Source organism: Podarcis muralis, chromosome 5, assembly GCF_964188315.1.
Source record: "Podarcis muralis chromosome 5, rPodMur119.hap1.1, whole genome shotgun sequence".
In the NCBI taxonomy this organism is placed as follows: Eukaryota; Metazoa; Chordata; class Lepidosauria; order Squamata; family Lacertidae; genus Podarcis; species Podarcis muralis.
This window is the reverse complement of record NC_135659.1, coordinates 14,739,256-14,765,118: the sequence shown is the minus strand read 5'-3', so window position 1 is coordinate 14,765,118 and position 25,863 is coordinate 14,739,256. Positions and strand designations below refer to the sequence as shown.

General features: G+C 44.4%; 2 protein-coding genes across 3 annotated transcripts in view; one reads left to right on the top strand and one right to left on the bottom strand.

The window, feature by feature from the left end:
• The window catches only part of TPR (translocated promoter region, nuclear basket protein), a 56,887-nt gene extending 31,611 nt beyond the window's left edge, over nt 1-25,276 (top strand). The window contains exons 32-50 of one of the 2 annotated variants that reach the window (XM_028732501.2): nt 1,145-1,343; nt 2,961-3,166; nt 3,939-4,000; nt 5,394-5,602; nt 7,325-7,597; nt 7,834-7,982; nt 9,631-9,714; nt 11,507-11,698; nt 12,449-12,583; nt 12,850-12,940; nt 14,139-14,317; nt 16,120-16,188; nt 16,887-16,978; nt 17,370-17,473; nt 18,304-18,399; nt 20,154-20,310; nt 22,895-23,013; nt 23,931-24,020; nt 25,055-25,276. In XM_028732501.2, the coding sequence (XP_028588334.2) occupies nt 1,145-1,343; nt 2,961-3,166; nt 3,939-4,000; nt 5,394-5,602; nt 7,325-7,597; nt 7,834-7,982; nt 9,631-9,714; nt 11,507-11,698; nt 12,449-12,583; nt 12,850-12,940; nt 14,139-14,317; nt 16,120-16,188; nt 16,887-16,978; nt 17,370-17,473; nt 18,304-18,399; nt 20,154-20,310; nt 22,895-23,013; nt 23,931-24,020; nt 25,055-25,104 (2,556 nt within the window). In that variant the 3' untranslated portion in view covers nt 25,105-25,276. Of the gene's footprint in view, nt 1-1,144; nt 1,344-2,960; nt 3,167-3,938; nt 4,001-5,393; nt 5,603-7,324; nt 7,598-7,833; nt 7,983-9,630; nt 9,715-11,506; nt 11,699-12,448; nt 12,584-12,849; nt 12,941-14,138; nt 14,318-16,119; nt 16,189-16,883; nt 16,979-17,369; nt 17,474-18,303; nt 18,400-20,153; nt 20,311-22,894; nt 23,014-23,930; nt 24,021-25,054 lie in introns of both variants that reach the window. The other variant, XM_028732502.2, reaches the window with a different exon arrangement.
• A 17-nt stretch (nt 25,277-25,293) lies between these two features.
• Nucleotides 25,294-25,863, bottom strand: part of PRG4 (proteoglycan 4) — a 41,999-nt gene continuing 41,429 nt past the window's right edge. Inside the window, exon 13 of the mRNA XM_077928108.1 lies at nt 25,294-25,420. Within this exon, the coding sequence (XP_077784234.1) occupies nt 25,317-25,420 (104 nt within the window). The 3' untranslated portion in view covers nt 25,294-25,316. The remainder of the gene's footprint in view (nt 25,421-25,863) is intronic.

Below are 25,863 nucleotides of genomic sequence, written 5' to 3'. Positions count from 1 at the left end.
TGCCTTAAAGGGATATTCCCAGGTGTGCTGCCCTGAAACCATTGGGGAAGAGTAGGTAGTGGTGAAAAAATGCCATAGAAAATCGTTTATAAGTGTTTCAGAAAACGTTACACCACAGGGAGAAGTTACCTTTACAGTATAAAGGTAAAGGGAGCCCTGATAAAGGGAGGTCCAGTCATGACTGACTTTAATTTCAATGTTAACTGACATTTAAGAAGGTCTAACTCGTAATACTGCAAGTATAGATAAATTGGAAAAAAAGATTGAACTTTTAAGCACCAACTTGAAAGACGTGAAGGATGAGGTAACCACACATGATACAAGGTTGGCATAGCTGGAGACTGTTAGAGTGCCAGACTTGGAACAGTTGCAGTATGAAAATGCTAACTCAATTGCCTTCCTTCAGTTGAAGGGAAAAGAATTGTATTTGAGATTGAGGGGGGTCCCCTTTCTGGAAGAAGAAAAACTCAGAGAATCTTTCATAGGATTTTTTGTGGAATGTTGGGATCTGAAAAAAGAGGAAGTGGAAGCTTGGGTAGAAAAAGCATACAGATTTGGGCCTAAAAAGGAAACTAAAATAACTTATGACTGTATTGTGGTCTTTAAGACTAAGCAGCAAAGAAACATTATTTTGGGTAAAAGGTAAAGGGACCCCTGACCATTAGGTCCAGTCGTTACCGACTCTGGGGTTGCGGCGCTCATCTCGCTTTATTGGCCGAGGGAGCCGGCGTACAGCTTCCGGGTCATGTGGCCAGCATGACTAAGCTGCGTCTGGCGAACCAGAGCAGCGCACGGAAACGCCGTTTACCTTCCCGCCGGAGTGGTACCTATTTATCTACTTGCACTTTGACATGCTTTCGAACTGCTAGGTTGGCAGGAGCAGGGACCGAGCAATGAGAGCTCACCCCATCACGGGGATTCAAACCGCCGACCTTCTGATCGGCAAGTCCTAGGCTCTGTGGTTTAACCCACAGCGCCACCCGCGTCCCTCCTTTACAGTATACTCAGATTCAAACACCCTATGCTCTTACAGCTCTTAGATTGTCTAGGATCTTCTCATAGAAAGCTTGTGCTACTTCACTAATCACCCAGTGATTGAAAGCAATTCTGTATCCTAAAAGTTTCCATGTCTTGCTTTCTGTAGACGCTCGGCGAGAAGGACACCGAAGTAAAAAATCTCCAGGAACAGGTAGCCCAGCTTCAGTCAGAGGCTTCCCGTCTTCAGCAAGATCTGCAGGAAAAAACATCACAAGAGGAGCAGCTCAGGCAGCAGGTTTCTGAGAAGGAGGAGAAGATGAAGAAGACTCTTCTGGCTGCCAAGCAGAGGATTGCACAGTTAGCAGGTGAATTGCCTGGCAGTTCTTTCGAAGCAGTTGCCATTTTTAGTTCTTCGGCGTAAGGTTTTTATGTTGCTGTAAGGTTCCAGCTTACGGGACGCGGGTGGCGCTGTGGGTTAAACCACAGAGCCTAGGACTTGCCGATCAGAAGGTCAGCGGTTCGAATCCCTGCGACGGGGTGAGCTCCCGTTGCCCAGTCCCTGCTCCTGCCAACCTAACAGTTCAAAAGCACATCAAAAGTGCAAGTAGATAAATAGGTACCGCTCCGGCGGGAAGGTAAAGGGCATTTCTGTGCGCTGCTCTGGTTCACCAGAAGCAGCTTTTTCATGCTGGCCTCATCACCCGGAAGCTGTCTGCGGACAAACGCCGGCTCCCTCTGCCTATAGAGTGAGATGAGCGCACAACCCCAGAGTCGGCCACAACTGGACCTAATGGTCAGGGGTACCTTTACCTTTAAGGTTCCAGCTACTTGATCAATGTAGAAGCTTGCATTAGACAGAGTCCACTTCATCAGGTTCACAAAATGATTTCAAAAGTGTGTTTGTATAAACAGAAAGATGTGCAGGACATCACATCTAATCCTATTTTCTTATCCTAAAATATTCCATCCTTTAGTTGCTGCTGCTTTTGTAAACATGGCTTAGCCCTATCCAGATAATCAGGAGGTGTATTTGGTAAGGGGATAGGGAACTGTGCCAGCACACAAGCCCATCTGATAGCCATGCATTGAATGCTGCTTTATTTCACAGTATAAACAGAACTGGGAGCCTGTCGTCCCAGCAGGACTAATGGGCATAGTTAAAGCTTGCAGGAACCTGCCAGGAAAAAATCCTTCTCCTAAGCTAAGTGCTGTAGTATGAAGAGGAGAAAAGCAGCCGTATCTGTTTACTGATTAGGCCAGAGCTGTTTGCAGACTCTGGTTTCTTGGTAGAGCCAGAGCCAGAATTAAGGGACACTCTTCTCCCAGAGATGGCAGATTTGAGCCGGCCCCACGTCTGGGTAGGAGTTGTTTGTGATTAGTACCAGTATTCTGTTAATGCAAGGGCCCTATATATAGAGCTCAGCACATGTTGACGGAAACTTGCAGGCTGCGTACTCTTGAGTGGTGTTCTGCTTGCATGGTTTGAGCCTACACACTCAGGCCACTGTGCAGATATAATACCCGACATGGATTTTGGATTGGAGGGGAGTCCTGATCCCAGTGCCCTCTCAATGTAGCCCTTGAACATTTGCATAACGCCATGTTAAAATGGAAGTGTTGGATACAGTGGTACCTCGGGTTAAGTACTTAATTCGTTCCGGAGGTCCGTTCTTAACCTGAAACTGTTCTTAACCTGAAGCACCACTTTAGCTAATGGGGCCTCTTGCTGCTGCTGCGCCGCCGGAGCACAATTTCTGTTCTCATCCTGAAGCAAAGTTCTTAACCTGAAGCAAAGTTCTTAACCTGAAGCACTATTTCTGGAGTCTGTAACCTGAAGCGTATGTAACCCGAGGTACCACTGTATTAGGGGACCTGCAGGGACAGAGCTCTTCATGAAAATGATGTTCCCGGAATTCCTGTATAAAGAGACATGGTAAGGAGTTTCACAGTGAGCAGACCTGCCTTCCTATACTTTAATTCAGGTGCGAAGGAACAGCTGACCAAAGAAAGTGAGGAGTGGAAACAAAAGAGCGGTGCACTGGAAGAGCAGAAGACTGAGTTGGAAGTGCGGATGAGCGCACTTAAATCACAGTATGAAGGCCGCATTTGCCGCCTAGAGAGAGAGCTCCGAGAGCAGCAAGAGAGGCACCACGAGCAGCGAGATGAGCCAGCAGAATCTACCAATAAGGTAGGGACGCGGGTGGCACTGTGGTCTAAACCACTGAGCCTCTTGGGCTTGCCGATCGGAAGGTTGGCGGTTCAAATCCACGCAATGGAATGAGCTTCTGTTGCTCTGTCCCATCTCCTGCCAACCTAGCAGTTTGAAAGTTCACCACTGCAAGTAGATAAATAGGTACCGCTGCGGCGGGAAGGTAAACAGCATTTCCGAGTGCTCTGGTTTCCATTACAGTGTTCCATTGCGCCAAAAGCGGTTTAGTCCTGCTGGCCGCATGACCCGGAAAGCTGTCTGTGGACAAACGCCTTCTCCCTCAGCCTGAAAGCCACAACCCCATAGTCGCCTTTGACTGGACTTAACCGTCCAGGGGTCCTTTATCTTTTTTTAAGGTAGACAATTTGTGCAGCTCTAGTTTTGTGGTTTGATACCAAATTCCCATCCACTAAATCTGCTACTAGATTAGTTGTGGTGGTTGAGGGGTCTGGATTTTTGAAGATGGCATTGAATCATAGAATTGTTGAGTTGGAAGGGACCCTAAGGGAAATCTAGTCCAACCTCCTGTAGTCCATGACAGATGAATATCCAGCTTCTGCTTAAAAAGCTCCAGTGAAGAAGAGTCCACCGCCTTCTGAGAATTCATTGTCTCAATAAATCTGTAATAAAAACACAAACGTCAATATTCTGATAATAATTCAGTAGAATGCAAGACTTAGCTGCTATTTCATACAATCATTTCCGCTGATATTTTGAATCCTGTGGCTTAATGAAGCATTTTGTCCAATAGGCTCCAGAACAGCAGAGACAGATCACCCTTAAGTCGACTCCTGCTGCAGGTGACCGAGGAATGTGAGTTCTCGTGTTCATTCTTTCATACCTCTGTCGATCCTTCCCACTCTTGTTTTATAAGCTGCTACTAGCACAGGGCGATACGAAATTAATTGTCTGAAACCGGTATGGCAGTCAAACTGCAATACAGGTTTCCGACTTTCTGAGCTGGTGGTATATTGCGGCTCCCCAGCCACTGGCAGCACAGCTCACTTCCCCCCTGCCGTCTTGTGCTATGCTGGCGGCAGCCTGGAACCCGTGATGTATCTATCACCAGCTCAAATTGCCTTGATTGGGGGGGGGGGGGGGCTTTGTTAACTGCTCCACTGAGGGGTGGGCAGCCGTTTAATGAAGCCCTCTCCTGGGGGCTTGATCAGCTGAGGGACTGGTAGACAGGAATGGGCTGGGTGTGGAGCCTAGATACTTTATACATTATAGCTGCCTCTGTTCTACACAGTAGGGACACAGGTGGCACTGCGGTCTAAACTGAGCCTCTTGGGCTTGCCGATCGGAAGGTCGGTGGCTCAAATCCCCACAGTGGTGGTGAGCTCCTGTTGCTCTGTAGCAGCTCCTGCCAACCTAGCAGTTTGAAAGCATACCAGCATGAGTAGATAAATAGGTACCGCTGTGGCAGGAAGGTAAACGGCATTTCCATGGGCTCTGGCACTTGTCACAATGTCCTATTGTGCCAGAAGTGGTTTAGTCATGCTGGCCACATGAACTGGAAAGCTGTCTGCAAACGAATGCCAGGTCCCTCGCGTTTTGTAGAATGTGTTTCTAAGAAAATAAGCATTGGGTTGTGGTGCCAGTTTCCCCATACCAGGATGCTTTGGGTTAAAAAATAATGGAAGAACGAATGCTTGTTGTGTAGTATTGTTTGCAGAAAATAACTTCTAGTGAATACCTGATCTCAGATGAACCTACCGCAGGAAAGTTGCTTCCCTAGTTGCTAGAGGAAGGAAGGGCAAACTAAGCAAAGGACTAGGGAATGAGATAGAAGTCATAAAAGTGTACTAAAAGTGGTGGGGGACAGAAAATCTTTAGGACACCCGTGATTCCTCCCCTTTGAAGGTTGTGAATGCCTGGATAGGGCTGTAATTCATTTATGGACATTTAAAGGCCACAAGGCATACTGTTGCCAGTTGCCTTTGCTTACAGACTAACATGGCCATCTCTCTGGAAATTTGCCCTTCACTCAGATTAGACTGTAATCCTAAACGTGTTTACTAGGGTGTAAGACCTATTGAGCGCCGCAACTGCACAGTCACCTTTGACTGGACTTAACCATCTAGGGGTCCTTTACCTTTTTACCTTTACCTTTCTACACATTACTCCAGTGAAGACTGTTTACATTGTACTTATTTGCATATATTTAGAATAATATCTAACACATACAACTTTGACTTTTATCCAGTGCTAGTACTTCAGATCCACCGACAGCCAACATCAAACCAACTCCTGTTGTATCTACTCCAAGCAAAGTGACAGCAGCTGCAATAGCTGGGAACAAATCGACCCCAAGGGCCAGCATCCGCCCAATGCTGACTCCGACAACTGTCACAAATCCTACATCTACCCCAACAGCCACAGTTATGCCGACAACACAGGTGGAAACTCAGGAAGGTACGTTACTGATCAAAAGGCTTAGCAATGTACATGATGAATAGTAATTTTTTTAATGTGTAATTTCTAGAATTCTATATGTCTGTGCTGGTCCCGTGGGTTACCCGAGAGGCGAGGTCCAAGTCCGGTCCGTGGTCAAAGCTGTAACGTGGAGGCAGTCCATAGTAGCTGAAGCTGGGTGCAGGGCAGGGAGTCGGGTGAAGTCAGGAACAGGCTTGCAAGCAGGGAGCCAGGGCGGGTCAGGAGCCCGGGCAGGAAAGCAGGACAGGGTTCAGGCAGGAACTAGCAACCAACAATGTTGCTCCCGCAACTTGGGACTGGGGCTAGCTGGCTTTTATCTGCCCCAAGGCATAGGGCGGCCCCGATCCTCAGGTGACTCACCTCTCCTGACCTGGAGGCGAGCACTCCTGCGAGAACTTAGTTCCCTCTGCCTTTCTGCCCCGAGCCTCTGCAGCTCAGGAGAGGCTGGAGGGTTACCGGACTCAGAGGCAACCTCCTCTTCCCCTGACGGGGCTGAGAGTGGAGCACCTGCAGGCAATGGGTTCTCCATCACCTCAGGAGCAAGACCAGACTCACCTGATGCCTGCACCTGAGGATCCAGCACAGGTGAGGACCCTTCGGGCTCATGCCCCAGCCCCGGCTCAGCTGATTCTGGAGGCAGGGAATCCTGTGCAAGCTGGGATCCCTCAGGTTCAGCATCCGAGTCCGAATCCCAGGCAATCACAATGCCACTGCATCAAAAGCATTAGAACACAGAGGCATATTTTGCCTCCTGTACTGTTTGTGAAGCCATTCAATTCATAAAGCGAGGAAACACTTCTGATGGTTGAGGTTGGGATTTGATAGAACGAACATCATAACATAAAGTGCCCTAGGTAGTGCTTTTTTCTGGGGGGGACGCAGGGGGACGCATACCCCTAAACATTTTGTGAATCTTTGTACTTTTGTCCATTTACTGTGCTTATTTTTCCCAATTTGAACTATAAAATGGTGATTTTCTTGAGTCAAAATGAGAGTACCCCAAAACATTTTTTAAGGAAAAAAGCGCTGGCCCTTGGGTGGAATGTTCATGGTTGCAATCCCGGTTCTTGGGATGTTCCTATATCAAGGATTTTGTGGAACCTCAGTGCTCTTAAAAATTAATAATAATAATAATAATAATAATAATAATAATAATAATAATAATAATAATAATAAATTTATTATTTATACCCCGCCCATCTGGCTGGGCCTCCCCAGCCACTTTCAACCCTGAAAATCTATATTGCTTTTTGTAGAAATGGAAAACTTCCATTGTTGTTGCAAAAACCAGTTTGAATTTTGAAAATGCCCAAGGGAAAGAAACAGGAAGTGAGGAACAGTACACAGAAATGCCTAGATTCGTTTGTCTTCTCAAAGGCAGTTAATAGAAAAGAATAATGCTGTAGTAGGCAGGCGATGGGTTTCTCGTGTTCATTAAAGTAGCATGCATGTTAACTTCCATGCAGCTGAAATGTACAATTCTGGTTTGTAGAAAGGACTGTCCTCTAATCTATAGGTTGTGAGGCATTTCACTTGATTCTGTTGTCAGCGCCGCTCACCTTAAATAAAAGGAAGTGAGATGGAATTTATTTCAGAGCTGGGTACCAGCTTGAACCCCGGGCCACAGCTACAGCTTTCTCATTTTTGAAAAAGTTGAATATTATGTGTCTGGAACTAACGGTTACAACAATTTTATTTCAGCTATGCAGTCAGAAGGACCAGTCGAACATGTTCCAGTCTATGGAAGCACAAGTGGATCTGTGCGCTCCACAAGCCCCAACGTCCAGACATCTCTCTCCCAGCCCATCTTGACAGTTCAGCAGCAAACTCAAGCGACAGCTTTTGTTCAGCCCACTCAGCAGAGCCATCCCCAGATAGAACCAGCCACTCAAGATCCACCTCCCACAATTTTGGAGGTGGTGCAGAGCTCACAGATAGAAAGACCGTCTACTTCGACAGCTGTATTTGGCACAGGTTGGTTAAATTTCCTATATTAGAAGCATTAAGGACTTAACCTGGCCAGCTTTGCTTGGGGAAAGCACTAAATAAACTTTGGTTTTTATTTAAATATATTATTTTGAATTAGAACTAAAAGAAGTAATTTTCAAGTGCCAGCATCAGTCTCCTCAAAAAAGAAAGCCATAATTGTTTGTTTTTCTTTGTGCCTTGGGCAAAGTGTGTTTTGAATTTAATGAAATTTTCTCCTCAAGTTTCAGCTACACCAAGTTCTTCTTTACCCAAACGCTCCCGGGAGGAGGAAGATGATAGCACAGTTGAAAACTCGGACCAAATTCCTGAGGAGATGGTTGATATGCCTCTTGCAAAGAAAATGAGAAGTGTTCAAAGAGTTGGGCCAGAGGTTTGTAAGAAGAAGAACGGCACTAATTTAGTTGTGTTTGGTTATGGGTATCCCAACTGGGCTAGGAGAAGAGGGAAAATTGTCCCAGAAAGCTGGCTTTTAAAAGCTCTGAAGCATTTGGAATGGGTGGTGACAAACCTGTCACATCACCCAGTATCAAATACAATTAGCAGGTTCTGTTGGCTAGGTTGGGTTGTTCTGCTTGTACAGTGGTGCCCCGCAAGACGAATGCCTCGCAAGACGAAAAACTTGCTAGACGAAAGGGTTTTCTGTTTTTTGAGTCGTTCCGCAAGACGAATTTCCCTATGGGCTTGCTTTGCAAGATGAAACGTCTTGCGAGTTCTTGCGAGTTTGTTTCCTTTTTCCTAAAGCCGCTAAGCCGTTAATAGCCGCTAAGCCGTTAATAGCCGCTAATAGCCGCTAAGCCGTTAATAGCTGCTAAGCCGCTAATAGCCGTGCTTCGCAAGACGAAAAAACCGCAAGACGAAGAGACTCGCGGAATGGATTAATTTCGTCTTGCGAGGCACCACTGTATTGGACTGCAGGCTTCTCATTTTTAGTGTGCAAATTTCCATGACACCTGTATGGTGTGTGCAAACCTTCACTGGTTCAAACTAGAAGTGATGTGAATTGTGTGCACATTTTTTGTTACGTAAATATCAGGTGCTGAGGAAACGCTGAGCAGCGTTGGGAATGGGGACGGGGAATTTCTCCCTTCCATTGCCTTGACAAAAATTCCCTCTTAAGCTGCTACAGTATTTCCATTTCCAAGAGAGATTTTATTGCCACCAATGAAGGCTTCCTTAGAAATGGAGATAGCAGCTGTAGAGACATGATACTTGATCAGGAACTTGGTCACGAAAGAGCCCTGAGGCTGCTCAGTATTGCCCCGATCGTCTAGGTACATGCCAAATAACATGCAATTTGAATTACATTCATGGAATTAACATCACATCTACTTGGGTCCAGGGATACCAAACATCATACTTGGTGTCTTTTCAAATGTAATACTTCTCACTGAAATCATGACACACTGCCAGACATCAAATGATGAGTAATCAAGTAGTTGCAGGTCAAACAATCTACATTCCTGTTTTGAGCAAGCCCCTAATGTAAATAAGAAATAAATCACATGTGTGCAATAATGAACTATAGAAGATGTGAAATATCCTCTTCGTGATGATTGGGGTTTTTTATTCTGTTCATAACTACATAGATTGTAGAGCATTGACTTTAGAGTTAATTTAGAGTTGGTTCTCATAGATAGGTGGAATACAGTGGTACGTCCGGTTACATACGCTTCAGGTTACAGACTCCGCTAACCCAGAAATAGTACCTTGGGTTAAGAACTTTGCTTCAGGATGAGAACAGAAATCGCGCAGCGGCGGTAGCAGGAGGCCCCATTAGCTAAAGTGGTGCTTCAGGTTAAGAACAGTTTCAGGTTAAGAACGGACCTCCGGAACGAATTAAGTACGTAACCAGAGGTACCACTGTAGCTGCTTAAAGATTTGCTGCTATGTTTTTGCCTTGTACAGTGAAGAAACCCTAGTAGAACATGATATGCATGGCATGTATTGCACGTGATCTTGACATTTTCCCCATCATCTGTCACTTAAATTAGTGTTAACAAATTGACGTCATGTTTCAGGAGGAAGTGACTGCAGAAGAAAGCACAGATGGCGAAATAGAAGCTCAAGCCTACAATCAGGATTCTCAAGATTCCATTGGAGAAGTAAGCAAGCCTTTCTCTAACCAGAGGAACATTTTGCATCTCATGCTTATGCCATGGCAGGATTCAGAAAAGTCTGTCTGCATGATCTGGGCTGGGGTTCCCAAGATGGCACTGCTCCAGAGTCCTCTGACCTTCTTTGGCGGTGTGATCTGCTGGCAGGAGGAATAGTAAAAAAGAGTGTGCTGGGCACATTTCTTCAGAGTGCAGGCTAAGCGGGGGGGGGGGGGGTCGCCCCGGGTGTCATCCCTGAGGGGGTGCCAAACCCCTGAGGGATCCAGCCCATGCGTGGATCACGGTGGCACCCCCTTGAGCAAATCGCTGCAGCGCCCTGTGCACAGATCACAGCAGCACCCCCCTGGGTGGATTGCCCTGTCCCCGTGGGTGGATCACCCCACCCCCGCTGTTCCAGGTGCCGGCTAGCAAGCTACGCCTTTGCTTCAGACCAATCCAGTTCCTTTACATTTAGCTATAAAGTTGATTTCTGACCAGTAGAGAACACTTCTACTTTTGCAGTGAAAGATGCACCCCACTGTAAAGGTAAAGGGAACCCTGACCGTTAGGTCCAGTCGTGGACAACTCTGGGGTTGCGGCGCTCATCTCGCTTTACTGGCCAAGGGAGCCGCGTTTGTCCTCAGACAGCTTCCAGGTCATGTGGCCAGTATGACTAAGCTGCTTCTGGCGTAACCAGAGCAGTGCACAGAAACACCGTTTACCTTCCTCCCGGAGCGGTACCTATTTATCTACTTGCACATTGACGTGCTTTCGAACTGTTAGGTTGGCAGGAGCTGGGACCAAGCAACAGGAGCTCACCCCATTGCGGGGATTCAAACCGCCAACCTTCTGGTCGGCAAGTCCTAGGCTCTGTGGTTTAGACCACAGCACCACCCGCACCCCACGGCACCCCACTGTAGTGATAATCAATAGGAAGTTTTCTGTAGAATTCAATGGTGAATATTATACTTGGGGAGGGAGGTTCTGATGGGAAGATTTAAAGGGCCACATTACCTTTTTACATTATTGATTGGCACACAGTTCCACTAGCACTATAAAAATACTCTGGCGACTCATAGTAAAATTCTACTTTGCCTTAAGAGGCATGTTATCTGTCGGATGTTCCGAAAGATAACATCAGCTGTACTTGTGCAATAGACACCCTTGAAGTGCTTCACATTCTGAACCATAAATGTTTGTGAAGTTTTTACGTGACAGTGTATGCCGCTCAGTTTTAATTTAACTTAGTCACAAACACAACCTAGCTGTACTGATTGTCTGAAAGGGAGCGTGTTATGTTACTGTGAATTAGGTTATTCGCAGATCTTCATCCAGTAGTGCATGCTCTTGTTTTCAAATGCCTAAAAGTGAGGAAAACTTTAAGCTTGTTATTACATGCTGTTAGCGGGGTCTTCCTTACAGAGTTCAGGGGGGAAAATATTAAATAAGCTTACTCCTGAGCGAGAAGCCTGAACAGTGCTTTTTTTCTGACCAAAGTTCTCCAGATATACAGTGTATGGCCTAAGATTAGTATTCTTGTTCCTTTTGCAAGAAACAGCACAAGAAAGAAAGAAAGCTTCCTGGCAAGTAATAGTCCCAGCTAAAGTAAACTTTGATTACACTGACAATAGGATCCAGAGTTTTGACACACTTCAAGTCTTTCTGGTTGGCAAACTAGAAATTTTGGCTCAAAATCAGATCACATAGACTTTTTATATAATATCGGCAAATGGCTATAAATCCTGGAGGTACTCCTCCTGTTGGCATTACTTTAGGTTTTATTCAATTTGTCTTGACTTAGGGCGTAACACAAGGGGACTACACTCCCATGGAAGGCAGTGAGGAGACTTCTCAGTCCCCACCAATAGATCTTCAGTCAGATCAGCAGAACACAACATCGTCCCAGGATGGCCAGGGCAAGAGAGATGATGTCATTGTTATCGACAGTGACGATGAAGAGGATGAGGATGAAGAAAACGATGGCGAAGCAGAAGTATGTGTGGGTGTTTTGTAAAATAAAAATGATATTTCTACACAGCAGAAGTTGCTACTCGTTTGTTGCACATTAATTACTAGGGCTCTGCAGCCTGAGGTTTTTTAAGAGTGTTTGATATTGGTTGTGGGTTGTTGTTTTGCATTCCCTGTAAAAGTGTGTATTACACATCTTAAAATGCCTTAGACTAGCAGAAGAGTACTTTTCTAAGCTAATAAGGCTGTTCACCTTAAAATCTTTATCTTCCTCAGTGCACACCAAGAAAAAGAAGGCTGTGCGTGTTTAAATGTTCACTGTTCCCCTAAGGGTTAAATATTTACTACCTGAATTGGATATAGTTTGCAGATAATTTAGAATGATATTTTGGTTCTCCCTCCTTTTTAAAATACAGTTCTTAATTATTATCAGGTACATAAGAGTCTGGAAGAAGGATCTAGAGTTGTGTGGGTTGAGTATGCCGTGGCTGCAGCCTAGCTGATGCCGCCATTAAAATGTATGAATTTGACTCAGATGCAGAAGGCAGCGACACTTTCGTACTCGCTGCTCTAAGAGCATTTCCCCCTCGCACACCGCAACCGAGGGCCAAAACTTTTAAATCCCTGCTAATAATCTGCAGCTCTGTGCAAGAGCCCAGTCCTCTTTCATTACTCGCACCACATCCCACTTTTCTTCACACAAGAAAGCAAATGATTCTGAACAAAATTTTAAAATGGGTCTGTTTAATTTCTCAAATGTTAATTGTTGCATTAGGAGTATGAAGACGAGGAAGAGGATGACGAGGATGATGAAGATGAAGACACAGGAATGGGAGATGAAGGTGATGATAGCAACGAAGGCACTGGGAGCGTCGATGGCAACGATGGATATGAAGCAGACGATGCAGAGGTAAAAACAAAATTGTGTGTTTGGCGTTGAGCAGATAATTGTCATGTTATACTGACAGTGCGTCTAGTTTGATCCCGAGGAGAAAAGATTTCTCAAAACGATTGGAAGACCAGCGGGAATAGCAACGTAGGTTGTAGCTTGCCGGCTGGTTTAAAGCACAGCAGATAGTTTGTGAGGTTAAAAGGAGGGATTGTAAAATCTTAAAGAGAAAGTAATTTAATTTCAGAAGTTCTCAATACCTCGGATCTTCTGATGCTCTCTTTCAGGGGACTGATGGAATGGACCCCAGTACAGAAACGGAAGAGAGCATCGCTGGAGGGGAAAGCAGCCAGAGAGCAGCTGACTCTCAAAATTGTGGTATAGCTCATTTTCACTGAATTCTGTGTTTCTGGGGTTGCGGGGGCGGAGGAAGGAAAGGAAGCAGCGTGTCCTGTTGTAATTCCGCTTCGACAGAAAGTTTGTCCTTTTCCCGGTTTCCGTTTTGCTGATAATGAAATGAAAGAAAGTTCATTGCAGCAAACAGGGGGTGGACTTTGGCCTTTCAGATTTCAGCGGCGCCCTGTGCGAGCCCAAAATTTGGCGCCTTTTCTCCTGTTCAATTCACTATGTCATAATTGCGACATCCTGCCCTGCAGCCTGCCCCCCAATTCTGTGCCCTGTGCAGCGGAATCAGTCACTGTGCCCTATATCTTTTTTCTTTCTTTTTTAAGTCTTTGTACTTTTCAGGTTTATACATTTCATTAATTTTACAGTCATTTTAACATTTCAAAGTTTGACTTCCTTCCCCCTCTTTTTGCAGTTCCTTAAATTTATTTTTCAATATCTTCTGCATATCCAAATTCATTTAATTTGCTCATTGAATTATCTGCTTTAAATATATACTCCTATGAAACTGCAGGTTATTACAATAATCCTGCCAGTGTTTTTATCCGTTTGCAATTTATCTGTAAATATTCAATAAACCATTTCCATCCTTTTATAAAAAGTTTGTTGTCTTGATTTCTTACCCTTCTGGTAAGTTTCGCCATTTCTGCATATTCCATAAGTTTTTGTATCCTTCCTTTGCTGGGACTTCTGCTTCTTTCCATTTTGGGGCAAGTAAAATTCTTGCTGCTGTAGTAGCATACATTAATAAATTTCTATACAATTTAGGTAGTTCTGTTCCTATAATTCCCAAAAGAAAAGCTTCTGGGGGTTTTTTTACAAAGATTTATTTTGAACATCCTTTTTGATTCATTATACATCATTTCCCAGTAAGCTTTATCCATACTACAAGACCACCACATATGATAAAAAGAACCTTCTTTCTCTTTAAATTTCCAGCACTTGTTTGATTTAGATTTATACATTTTTGCCAGTGTTGGATACCAACAATATATCATTTTCATATAATTTTCTCTTAAACTGTAACATGCTGTAAATTTTATATCCATATTCCACGGTGCCCTATATACATCTCTGCAGCAAATGGATGAGTGAAAGGGCTAGAAATGATTCGCTACAGAGTTTGGGGTTACAAACGCCTTTTTCTAAACATATATTTCTTTATTACAAGGTGATGGGAGCGCAGGCGCAGCAGAGTCTACGTTTTCTCAGGAAAGCCCGAGGGAACAGCAGCCAACATCTGCTTCGGAGAGACAGACACCACGGCCACCTCGACCTCATCCCTTGCCCCCGCGACTGACTATTCACGCTATTCCTGCTCCACCGCAGGAGCTGGGACCACCAGTGCAGGTACGGAAACCACTTTGGCGCTGAATTTTATTTTATGCATTTGGCAAATTGTTCTTAGGTGGATCCTCTTCAGCTGAAATATGAGCATCTGTGGCGTTTATAAATTGCCATACCTGGATATGTTTTATCTTGCCCTTAAATCTGGTAGTCGCTTTGTGCAGAAAGAGCAGTACAGTGGTACCTCGGGTTACATACGCTTCAGGTTACAGACTCCGCTAACCCAGAAATAGTACCTCGGGTTAAGAACTTTGCTTCAGGATGAGAACAGAAATTGTGCTCCGGCAGTGCGGCGGCAGCAGGAGGCCCCATTAGCTAAAGCAGTGTTTCAGGTTAAATACATTTTCAGGTTCAGAACGGACCTCTGGAACGAATTAAGTTCTTTACCCGAGGTACCACTGTACAAGTGTTCAGGAATGTAACAAACAACAACAACAATTATTATTATTATTATTATTATTATTATTATTATTACTACTACTACTACTACTACTACTACTACTACTACTACTACTACTATTACCTATACCCCGCCCATCTGGCTAGGTCTCCCCAGCCACTCTGGGTGGCTGGGTGGCCAACAGAATATTAAAAACACAGTAAAGCATCAAACATTAAAAACTTCCCTAAAGAGGGCTGCCTTCAGATGTCTTCTAAAAGTCAGATAGTTGTTTATTTCCTTGACATCTGATGGGAGGGCGTTCCACAGGGTGGGCACCACTGCCGAGAAGCCTAGTGGTGGGGGTGGTGTTTTGAAATTGTAACCCGTTTAAACTAAAAAAAAAACCCAGCAAGAACAGCAGCTAAGAAACCTCATAGCATTTCTTCACAGTGCCAAGAGCAATGGTCTTTATTCTTTTGTTTTAAAAAAAAGTCAATCCAAGACAATTGATTATATAAGTGAACGGTCCTAACTTTTAGGATTGTTGCTGTTTATAAAATAAGCTATCTTTTATTCTAGAAGGGGGACAAGTATTGCAGTTACTTGCCCAGAGTCCTAGATTCTCTTTGCAAATGCATATGTATCTCCTAAGAGGAAGGTGGCGTTTGACTGCTGGGATGGCTCAGCCAGTAGAACATGAGACTCTTAATCTCAGAGTTGTGGGTTTGGGCAGAACATTCCTGCATTACAGGGTTGTTGGACTAGGTGACTCTTGTGTTCCTTTCCAACTCTACAATTCTACTCTATAAGAATGAAAGCAAACCAGGGCATGTTTGCCTGCCGTGTTTTTCCTTTCCATGGTCTACGATGGTGAGCTGTTCTGCCACTCCTGATTGTTTTTATGTGGTGCCATCGGTATATTCGTGGGTGGCGCTGTGGGTTAAACCACAGAGCCTAGGTCTTGCCGATCAGAAGGTTGGCAGTTCGAATCCCTGCGATGGGGTGAGCTCCCGTTGCTCGGTCCCTGCTCCTGCCAACCTAGCAGTTCAAAAGCACGTCAAAGTGCAAGTAGATAAATAGGTACCACTCCAGTGGGAAGGTAAACGGTGTTTCCGTGCACTGCTCTGGTTCGCCAGAAGTGGCTTAGTCATGCTGGCTACATGACCCGGAAGCTGTAGGCTGGCTCCTTCGGCCAATAAAGCGAGATGAGCGCCGCAACCCCAGAGTCGGGTCACAACTGGACCTAACAGGTCAGGGGGCCCTTTACCTTTACTATCGGTATACTCAGTTTAAGGGGGGCGGTCATCAAAGGGGAATTTCAAGGAGCCAGCTATTACGAGCTTGGGGTGTATTTGGCCAGTGGCCCTGCGGGTTCCCCACCTAAATGTGTACTGAAGCGTTTGACATTTTCTTGGCCGTACAGAGAATCCCAATGCCGCGGAGGCAGTCTGTAGGACGTGGACTTCAGCTAACCCCTGGCATAGGTGGCATGGTAAGTAGTAAAGTTTCTAAACATTTTCTGCTGTGGGTACAATTGAAACTTCAGTTAATCAAGATTGTGTGGTGGACTGTTTATATAAAAGAAGCAGGGAGCATTTTAGAGAGAACTGAGTAGCCACGTGGTAGCCTCCTGCCCTCAACAGAGCACATTATTCAAATTAATAATCCAATTATTATTGATGCAGCTAAAAAAGCAGGATGTCTCTACAAAAATATGTTTGCCTCTTCAGGACAGTCTTGCACCTTTTCTTTGGAATACTGTCCTTGAAAGTACTTGTCAGCTGAATTTCCACATTTCAGTTATTCCTCAGAATATGGATTGGGCATATATACAGAAATCGGACGCCATTTTATTACACCAAGCGAGATACTAAGAGGGGATGGCTGTTTAAAAATGTGTAGCAATAGTCATACCTTGGATCCCAAACGCCTTGGTACTCAGACGTTTTGACTCCTGAACGCCACAAACCCGGAAGTGAGTGTTCCGGTTTGCAAACGTTCTTTGGAACCCAAAAGTCCCGACGGGGCTTCTGATTGGCTGCAGGAGCCTCCTGCAGCCAATCAGAAGCCGCGCTTTGGTTTCCTAACGTTTTGGAAGTCGAAGGGACTTCCAGAATGGATTTCATTCGACCTCCAAGGTACTACTGTGGTTGTTGAGTTCGCTTGTCATTTTAATGTCTTCTTCAGCAGCAACACTTTTTTGATGATGAGGACAGGACTGTTCCAAGCACCCCAACGTTGGTGGTACCTCATCGTACAGATGGATTTGCAGAAGCAATTCAGTAAGTGGCACCTTCAGTTTACATAGTAATGATGAGCTATGTAAGTCAAAATACCAAAAGAATTCTTGCAAGGGGCCTGGCCAGCAATTTTCTCTAACCATTCTTGGGCAGCTTTACTCTGTTTCCACAGCACAATACTTAATTTCACTGAAGTTTTGAAATAAAGGCTGCATGACCTCCTGTCATATTCTTCAAGTGTTTAGAAATTCTCAGCATCTCTCCTCTTTTGAAGGATATGCATAAATTGTTTACTCAGTCAGCAAATGTTGGCCCTTACCTGTAGGAAGACTGCTGTGCGGTTCCTTTGTTTGTTCCTTTTCTTCTTCCCCATTTATCCCACTAAGGGGCAGCAAACTTATGATAGATAAACTGACTGCAACTTTTATTCTAGCTCCCCTCAGGTGGCTGGAGTTCCTAGATTCAGGTTTGGACCTATTGAAGATATGCCACAAACCTCCGGCCAGTCAGATCTCGGTCAGCTTGCATCGCAAGGAGGTACAAATGTTCAGTCCTGTCTTTCTGTTTTATATTCAGTAGAGTTCTGGTTTGGTTCTTTGGTCCTCGAATATTTTTTTGTCTTTAAATTCCATTTTACAAGCAGAAAGTGAGTGCAAATTGTCTCTACTTCTTGCTTTTTTTGGTATGAAAGGGACACTATGCGCTTTGAATCTCAATCATATAACTTGGGTTTGCCATGCAGCATAGGGCCTGCATGTGAGGGAGGAAAATCACATTAAAACTCTACTCAAGGTGCACAGAACTAGCTGGGAGGTTCTTTAGTACCTGGCCAGTACAATATAAAAAACAAACTGGTTCAGACGATTCATTACTTTAGTGGCTAGATATTATTCTGTTGAAGCTCCCTCAGTTTGTTGTTGTTCAGTTGTTTAGTCGTGTCCGACGCTTCGTGACCCCATGGACCAGAGCACGCCAGGCACTCCTGTCTTCCACTGTCTCCCGCAGTTTAGTCAAACTCATGCTGGTAGCTTCGAGAATACCGTCCAACCATCTCGTTCTCTGTCGTCCCCTTCTCCTCGTGCCCTCCATCTTTCCCAACATCAGGAAATCTTCTCTTCTCATGAGGTGGCCAAAGTATTGGAGCCTCAGCTTCACAATCTGTCCTTCCAGTGAGCACTCAGGGCTGATTTCCTTCAAAATGGATAGGTTTGACCTTCTTGCAGTCCATGGGACTCTCAAGAGTCTCCTCCAGCACCGCAATTCAAAAGCATCGATTCTTCGGCGATCAGTCTTCTTTCTGGTCCAGCTCTCACTTCCATACACCACCACTGGGAACCTCAGTTTAATTTCTCTCAAATTGCTTGCAGGTTTAGGAATGTATGAAACACCACTCTTCCTCGCCCATGAAGAAGAATCAGGAGGTCGCAGTGTCCCAACAACTCCACTTCAGGTTGCGGCACCTGGTGAGTTTGGGGGATTTCCCTAATATTTTCATTCTACAGTTTGGAGCATATAATGGTTGATAACATGGGTACTCTCTTGTTCCGATAGTCTTCCTGAAAATGCAGCTCTATTGGGAACTGATCAGGCTGGTTGGTTGGTTGGTTTTACTATACAGCTGCTTATTTAAGAAATCCATATAGTTACGTTTTTAACTTCCTCCTAATAATGCATTTTGTGTGGTTCCCAGGTAAGAGTTCAGGGCCAGCTCTCTTGCAAGAAATCGATTGTAAGCAGGGAGGCAAGAATTCATAATGCAGCACTCACAATATAAAGCAGGGTTAGCCAACACCACACTCTTCAGATGCTGGATTCCAGCTTTTAATGCTAGCCCCAGCTAGCACTACCCAATGATCAGGGGTGATGGGAGTTGTAAATATGGAGGGTGTTGTGTTAGCTATGTCCAATGTTAAATGCAGGCAACTCCCAGTTTATGTGTGGGTTACTTTCCAAGGCGCCACAGAGTTATGTGAAATCGTGCATTTTTGAAACAGCCTTGGGGAAGCCTGCAAATACCCTCTAAACCTCTGGAAACCCTTTAAAAACCAGCAGCACTTACCAGATGTCCCACTCCACCACAACTGGTCTTTCTTTCAACCTCGTTTTTCAAAACTCCCAACTCTCCACAGGCCTCAACGGTCGATACAAGGGCTCCTGGGATTGCACTTGCAAAGGCTCGTGGGATTGCTAGGCGCTGTTTTTTGCCCTTTCTGGGCTCTTTTAGGACTGTTTTTGCCATGTTTAAAGTCACTTCCCGGTTCGGCACGTTCTGTCACACGCCAATTGGACACACATAGATTGGTTGTTGCCTCTCTGTCAAATGGTCTGGAAGGGGGGTGGGGCCCTGGGGAGGCTGAGTAGCATAAATGAAGGCCCGCTTGCACCTCTGGTCTCATCAGAGCTTCCTCTGTCCTCACTGGTGTCCCCTTTGAGCCCCAGGGAGGGTCTCCTTGTGAGCCACAAGGACTCTCCAGCTCTCTCCTGCCATTTCCAGCTTTGAATTAATTTTTTCCCCTGGTGCCATGCCTAAGTGGGGGGACACCTGTATAACAATCTTGGCTACAAAGTGTAATACCGTAGTAATAATAATAATAATAATATACATTAAAATGGTCTTGAACAAAAAAAATCTTTGCCACACCCTCAGCACCAGGATAGTCTTTTTTAAAAAAAACCCAAAACAACTAAATGTGCAGTCGCAGAACAATCTGAGAACATGCTGGGAGCTTATGGCCACATGCTTAGATGCAAGGAAAACATGAGAGGTTTCTAGGGATCAAAGACTGCAGTCTTCTCTGGGATTTTGGTGCCTCCCAATTTCCCAATATATTTCTCTCAAATCAAGTTTCTATACATTATTCCACAATCCAAAACTGCCTCCCCCCGCCTGCCACACACACATAAAGTTCTACAAAGCCATACCTGCATGGAGCATGAGACTCCCAAAGCCAAGCACAGCCCACCAGTCGTACAATACTGTGACCTACGGATCAGGCTATGGCAGGCTTTACAGCCAGGCCTGTACTAACATGAAGTGTGCTAGTTGTGAAATACAACATGTAATTTTAAAGAATTACAAAGATATGTGTATCCCACTTGAGGTTTGATTCATTCCAAAGCAAATGTGTTATTTTCCATGTTCAGAATTTTGGGGGGTGGGTGACGTATCATCCAAGTGTTAGATGGTTATAATTTATTCTCTAATCTTTGTTTCAAGTGTCTGTGTTTACTGAAAGCTCCGCTGCTGATGCTTCTGAACATGCTTCCCAGTCTGTCCCAATGGTTACAACATCCACTGGTAACTTATCGACCACTTCAGAATCTGGTACAGGTGATGATGGCGATGAAGTTTTTGTAGAGGCAGAATCAGAAGGGTAAGCTCAACCAATTCAGTTAAGACGATTCTGCACGTTGCGTCTGGCTTGAATGTAATCTTATTGAAATGCCTTTCTCCGCATCAATCTGTTATCTTTTTTTTAAAAAAATACATTCAATATTTTTTGTCCTAAATGAAAACCTCTAAATTAAGTACTAGGAGGCAAGCTTTAAATCCTCACAGGTTGTTGTAAGGGTAACGGAAATCATGTAAGTAAAGCTTTTTGAACTACAGTGGAACCTTGGTTGTCGAATGTAATCCGTTCCAGAAGTCCATTTTACTTCTGAAACGTTCGAAAACCAAGGCACGGCTTCCGATTGGTGCAGGCGCCCCAGAAACAATAGCTGACAACTGCATCAGACATTTGGCTTCCAAAAAACGTTGGAAAACTGGAACACTTACTTCCGGGTTTTCGGCATTCAGGAGCCAAAATGTTAGAGTACCAAGGCATTCAAAAACCAAGGTTCCACTGTACTATATAAATGTTCAGCATTGTGACTTTGTACGATGAACTGGTATTTCTGTTCCCTCGTTTGCAATGGAAGGTTTTAACTTCACATTTGAACTGCTTTCAGGCTGCAGTCCTTAAATGGAGTTGCCAAGGCAAGAGAGATAATTGCTTCCATCTGTATTACATTACCTCATGGCGTGATTCTCAAAAATGCAGTCAAAAATGGCATTCAAACTGGTCTTGTTTGATTTGGGTATCGTTTGGCATTAAAGATGTTAAAATGTATAGGCGGCTCAAATTGAGAAGTGCAGGAAACTATTTGGCAGCAATAGTAAGCAGTCAGAAACTTTTTTAAAAACACACACACACACCAAATATCATGTTTCTTTGGGTATTGCTAATACTTTGCAGCCGTGCACTGCTTTTTTCATCAATAATGTGTGGTCTTCAGTGCTGTTGTTGATAGATGAGCTCAATAATTTCCCTGCCAAGCTTTCAGGCACAGATGCATTAGATAGAGCTTTTCTTTGGAAGCAACAGCTCTTGCAAACGTACCGTAAATATTTTTTTGGAGTGACACCGTGCTAGGTTTTTATTGGGTGCAATTCATCTTGAACACCTTTGATATCATGAACACTAGCAAAAGAGTTGGAGGAACAAATGTAGCTGCAGAAAACCAGTAACAGAATATACCCAAGAGCAGACCTTTGAACGTTGCTGTGATTCCAACCTCACACACCTTCATTCACCCCACTGGAAAAGCTGGAATGCCACACATTTTGTAAGAACCTAGTGTGAACAAGACACAGAACTCGGCATTTGGCTATGAAAATGAAAAGCTGAGGTTACACAGGTAGCAGGAGGCTCAGTTCTTAATGCCAGGATGGATGGCGTCTAACAGATTGAGGTTGAATCCTGACAAGACAGAAGTACTGTTTTTGGGGGACAGGAGGCGGGCAGGTGTGGAGGACTCCCTGGTCCTGAATGGGGTAACTGCCCCTGAAGGACCAGGTGCGCAGCCTGGGAGTCATTTTGGACTCACAGCTGTCCATGGAGGCACAGGTCAAATCTGTATCCAGGGTAGCTGTTTACCAGCTCCATCTGGTACGTAGGCTGAGACCCTACCTGCCTGCAGACTGTCTCGCCAGAGTGGTGCATGCTCTGGTTATCTCCCGCTTGGACTACTGCAATGCGCTCTACATGGGGCTACCTTTGAAGGTGACCCGGAAACTACAACTAATCCAGAATGCGGCAGCTAGACTGGTGACTGGGAGCGGCCGCCGAGACCATATAACACCGGTCTTGAAAGACCTACATTGGCTCCCAGTACGTTTCTGAGCACAATTCAAAGTGTTGGTGCTGACCTTTAAAGCCCTAAACGGCCTCGGTCCAGTATATCTGAAGGAGCGTCTCCTGCCACATCGTTCTGCCCGGACACTGAGGTCCAGTTCCGAGGGCCTTCTGGCGGTTCCCTCACTGCGAGAGGCCAAGTTACAGGGAACCAGGCAGAGGGCCTTCTCGGTAGTGGCACCCGCCCTGTGGAACGCCCTCCCATCAGATGTCAAAGCGATAAACAACTACCTGACATTCAGAAGACATCTGAAGCCAGCCCTGTTCAGGGAAGTTTTTAATATGTGACATTTTTGTGTATTTTTCATCTTTGTTGGAAGCCGCCCAGAGTGGCTGGGGAAACCCAGCCAGATGGGCGGGGTACAAATAATAAATTATTATTATTATTATTATTATTATTATTATTATTATTATTATTATTGGATCCTTATCGGTGAATCCCTCGTAGTGAACCTCTGTTCAAATGGTGTCCCACAAATTCTCCCTTCACATATACACCCCTGATATTTCCTAGTACATAGATACTGAATTTCTGGAGATTTCATCACTGAATCTTGGTCACCTTGTACCATTGCTAGTTAGGGAGCAGGAGGATTTAAGCATGGTGCGCTTTCAGATTAAATAAAAGAGCTAGAAAGGGAGTTCACTTCTGTTCTTGGTCATGTCGAAACCCTTAACTGTGGAAAGAAGTTTGGAGATGGGGAACTCTGCTACACAATTTCCTGTGCCATCTTGAGGTTTTGACTAGCAAATTCATTGTGTGTCTCCCATTTTCCTTTAGAATTACTTCAGAGGTTGGTCTAGAAATAGACAGCCAGCAGGAAGAAGAATCATCTCAAGCTCCTGATGAGTCAGATCTCCCATCCACAAGTCAAGATCCTCCTTCTAGTTCATCTGCAGGTAGGGCTCAGTTCCATCAAATCTCAGTGGTCTGGATCAGGGTTTTTCAAAAACTTGGGTCTCCAGCTGTTTGGGGACTACAGCTCCCATCATCCCTAGCTAGCAGGGTCAGTGGTCAGAGATAATGGAAATAGTATTCCGAAAACAGGTGGAGACTCAAGTTTGGGAAACCCTAGTCTGGGTAAAGTACTGTTGACCTTTCACTGATGGAGGGCTGCCAGATTAGAATAGTTAAACAACTCAAGTTTGGTTCTTTTTTGTTTGATCTTCATATTTTCCTTGTCGCTATTTTGTCTGCATCCATGGAGGAGAAATCATGGCCTGTTCAGTATGTGGAAGGAGGACATTAATCTGATCTTTCTAAGTGATAGAAAGGAGATCCAGATAAATATTGCAGGTTAAAAGGTCTAAATATCAGTAAAGAACAGCCTAGGTCCTCAATCCTTCAAACCTTTGACCAGTAATTCTCTATCCTTCTGACCAAGCTATGTGCTTATAATTTTAAGCAACACCAGGAGTCTTTTGCTTTCTATTACTTTCAGTAAAAATCCTTAACACAGGCACCTGTGTGTGTTGTTGATTAATACTGGAGTACAGCCAAACCCCCATTTGCACCCCCACCCCTGTTACACACCGTTTTGGGGCCACTTCCAGGTTTGCAGTGATGAGCATGCGGACGTCAGTTGGATGCACATAAAACGGTCGCTGCTAGCCATTAGCTAGCTAGCAGCATGTAGAAGGTTGAGAGCCAATTTTTTACTTTTTCCAGTTAGATATTTTATTTGCCCTCGCAGATTTGAAGTTTAAAACTGAAGTTAACAGCTTGCATATTGAAAACCAGCCATGATTACACTTAACTTGCATGACAAAGTCAAATTACAGCCATGGCATTTTGTCCCATACTGTTTCCTTTTCAGACACAAGCAGTAATCATCCGAAGCCTTTCCGGCGAGTTAGACTTCAGCCAACAACATTAAGAACTGGCCGTCAGTTTAACAGACAGAGGGGTAGGTTTCCTTCATCTCTTGCACAGATGTGTTAAACTCTACAGGATTGCAAATAAGTGTATGTATTGCATAGTATTGCAGCCACCAAAACATGCAAGGGGGCTTGTAGACATTGAATAATGAGGATTATTCACCCCAGAGACTTTACAATATATATATCAGCTAAGGTACTTGATTGACTTAAAAGGAAAATAGCATAATTTAAAGTTGATCTGGTGCAATGTGGCGTTCTTATAAAGCAGTGGTTCTCAAAGGGTCTGGCGATGGCAAGTATGGCAGGAAGATTCAAGGACAATCAAAGAGACATTTAAACTTTTCAGTGTAGTGTTGTATCAAAAGAATTATTATTATTTATTTGCAGAATCTGGATAGATATCTTTTCAAAATGAGAGCAAGAGCATCAAGTGATACTGAGGACGATCCTAGTTGTGTTTTCCAATGTATTGCTTATCAATTAAAAATTAGGTATGGCAAGAGCAAATTTTTATTCTGAAAGTGTGGCCCAGAGATTCAAGTTTGAGAACCGCTGTTATAAAGGGATGCGGGTGGCAGTAGCTAGCAACAAATAAATATAAGAAACTCCTCAGTAGAACTTAGATCTCAAAAAGAAATGAGAATCTGAAATCTCATACTAGAGAAAAGAATTAAAGATCTTGTCAGAGGCAGTGTATTAATTCCAAGTAATTAATTGTTAGGATCAATCTGCCAGTCAGTACAGAGTGAACTGTTTCCATAGCCATTAGGCAGGAGTAAATCTAGTTGTCATAACGATTTCAAGGAACTAGAAAGTATTTCCGGCACAGCCTTCTGTTTCTGAATTGGTTAAAATAGGTGTAAATACTAGATTATGTATGGAGTGCTTATTCCTTCTGGCTACAGGGATGCCATTCCGTACCCCCACATTACTCTCCCAAAAGACTTGTGGCGGGCAGGCTTCGATAGAATCCTTTAAAACTGATATTAACGTAGTTAATAGCTAATAGCAGTTAATTGAAACAAAAGTATATATTAATACTCTTCCTTTCCCTTTGCAGGTGTAACTCCTGGTGGCAGAGGAGGCCTAAACAGAAGCAATATTAATTAAAGCTCAGTAGAAATTAAAACAGTGTATACTGTCTGTCTAGTCTTGCTCTTACTTGCATTTGTGTAATGGCTGGCAAGCTTGAAGCAGGTTTTTTGTTTGTTTTCAATTTGGATCGATGTATGGATATTTCATTATGTCTTTTATTAATAAAAACTAGAGGAAATTGTCAAAACGCAATGGTGTCTCTGTTTTCAGCTCTTGGAGGATCCAAATCACTCTAAAGGACACTTGTACCAGGCTCCAGACACAGTCTGCCCAGTCTGTAGTGTGACTGGTCTTGCTATTCTGCTGCCCACGTCCACGCTGTAGTATTGATCTGTAGGGAGGGGAAATAAAGATAAGAGTCTCATTCAAGTCCCACAAGCAGGAAATCTTGACTTAAATGTGAATCCCTACTATCCACTGTGGGTTAAACCACAGAGCCTAGGACTTGCCGATCAGAAGGTCGGCGGTTCAACTCCCCGCGACGGAGTGAGCTCCCATTGCTCAGTCCCTGCTCCTGCCAACCTAGCAATTCAAAAGCACGTCACAGTGCAAGTAGATAAACAGGTGCCGCTCCAACGGGAAGGTAAACGGCATTTCCGTGCGCTGCTCTGGTTCGCCAGAAGCGGCTTAGTCATGCTGGCCACATGACCCGGAAGGTGTACGCCGGCTCTCTCGGCCAATAAAACAAGATGAGCGCCGCAACCCCAGAGTCGGTCACGACTGGACCTAATGGTTAGGGGCCCCTTTACCTTTACTATCCACTGTCCTGCAGCG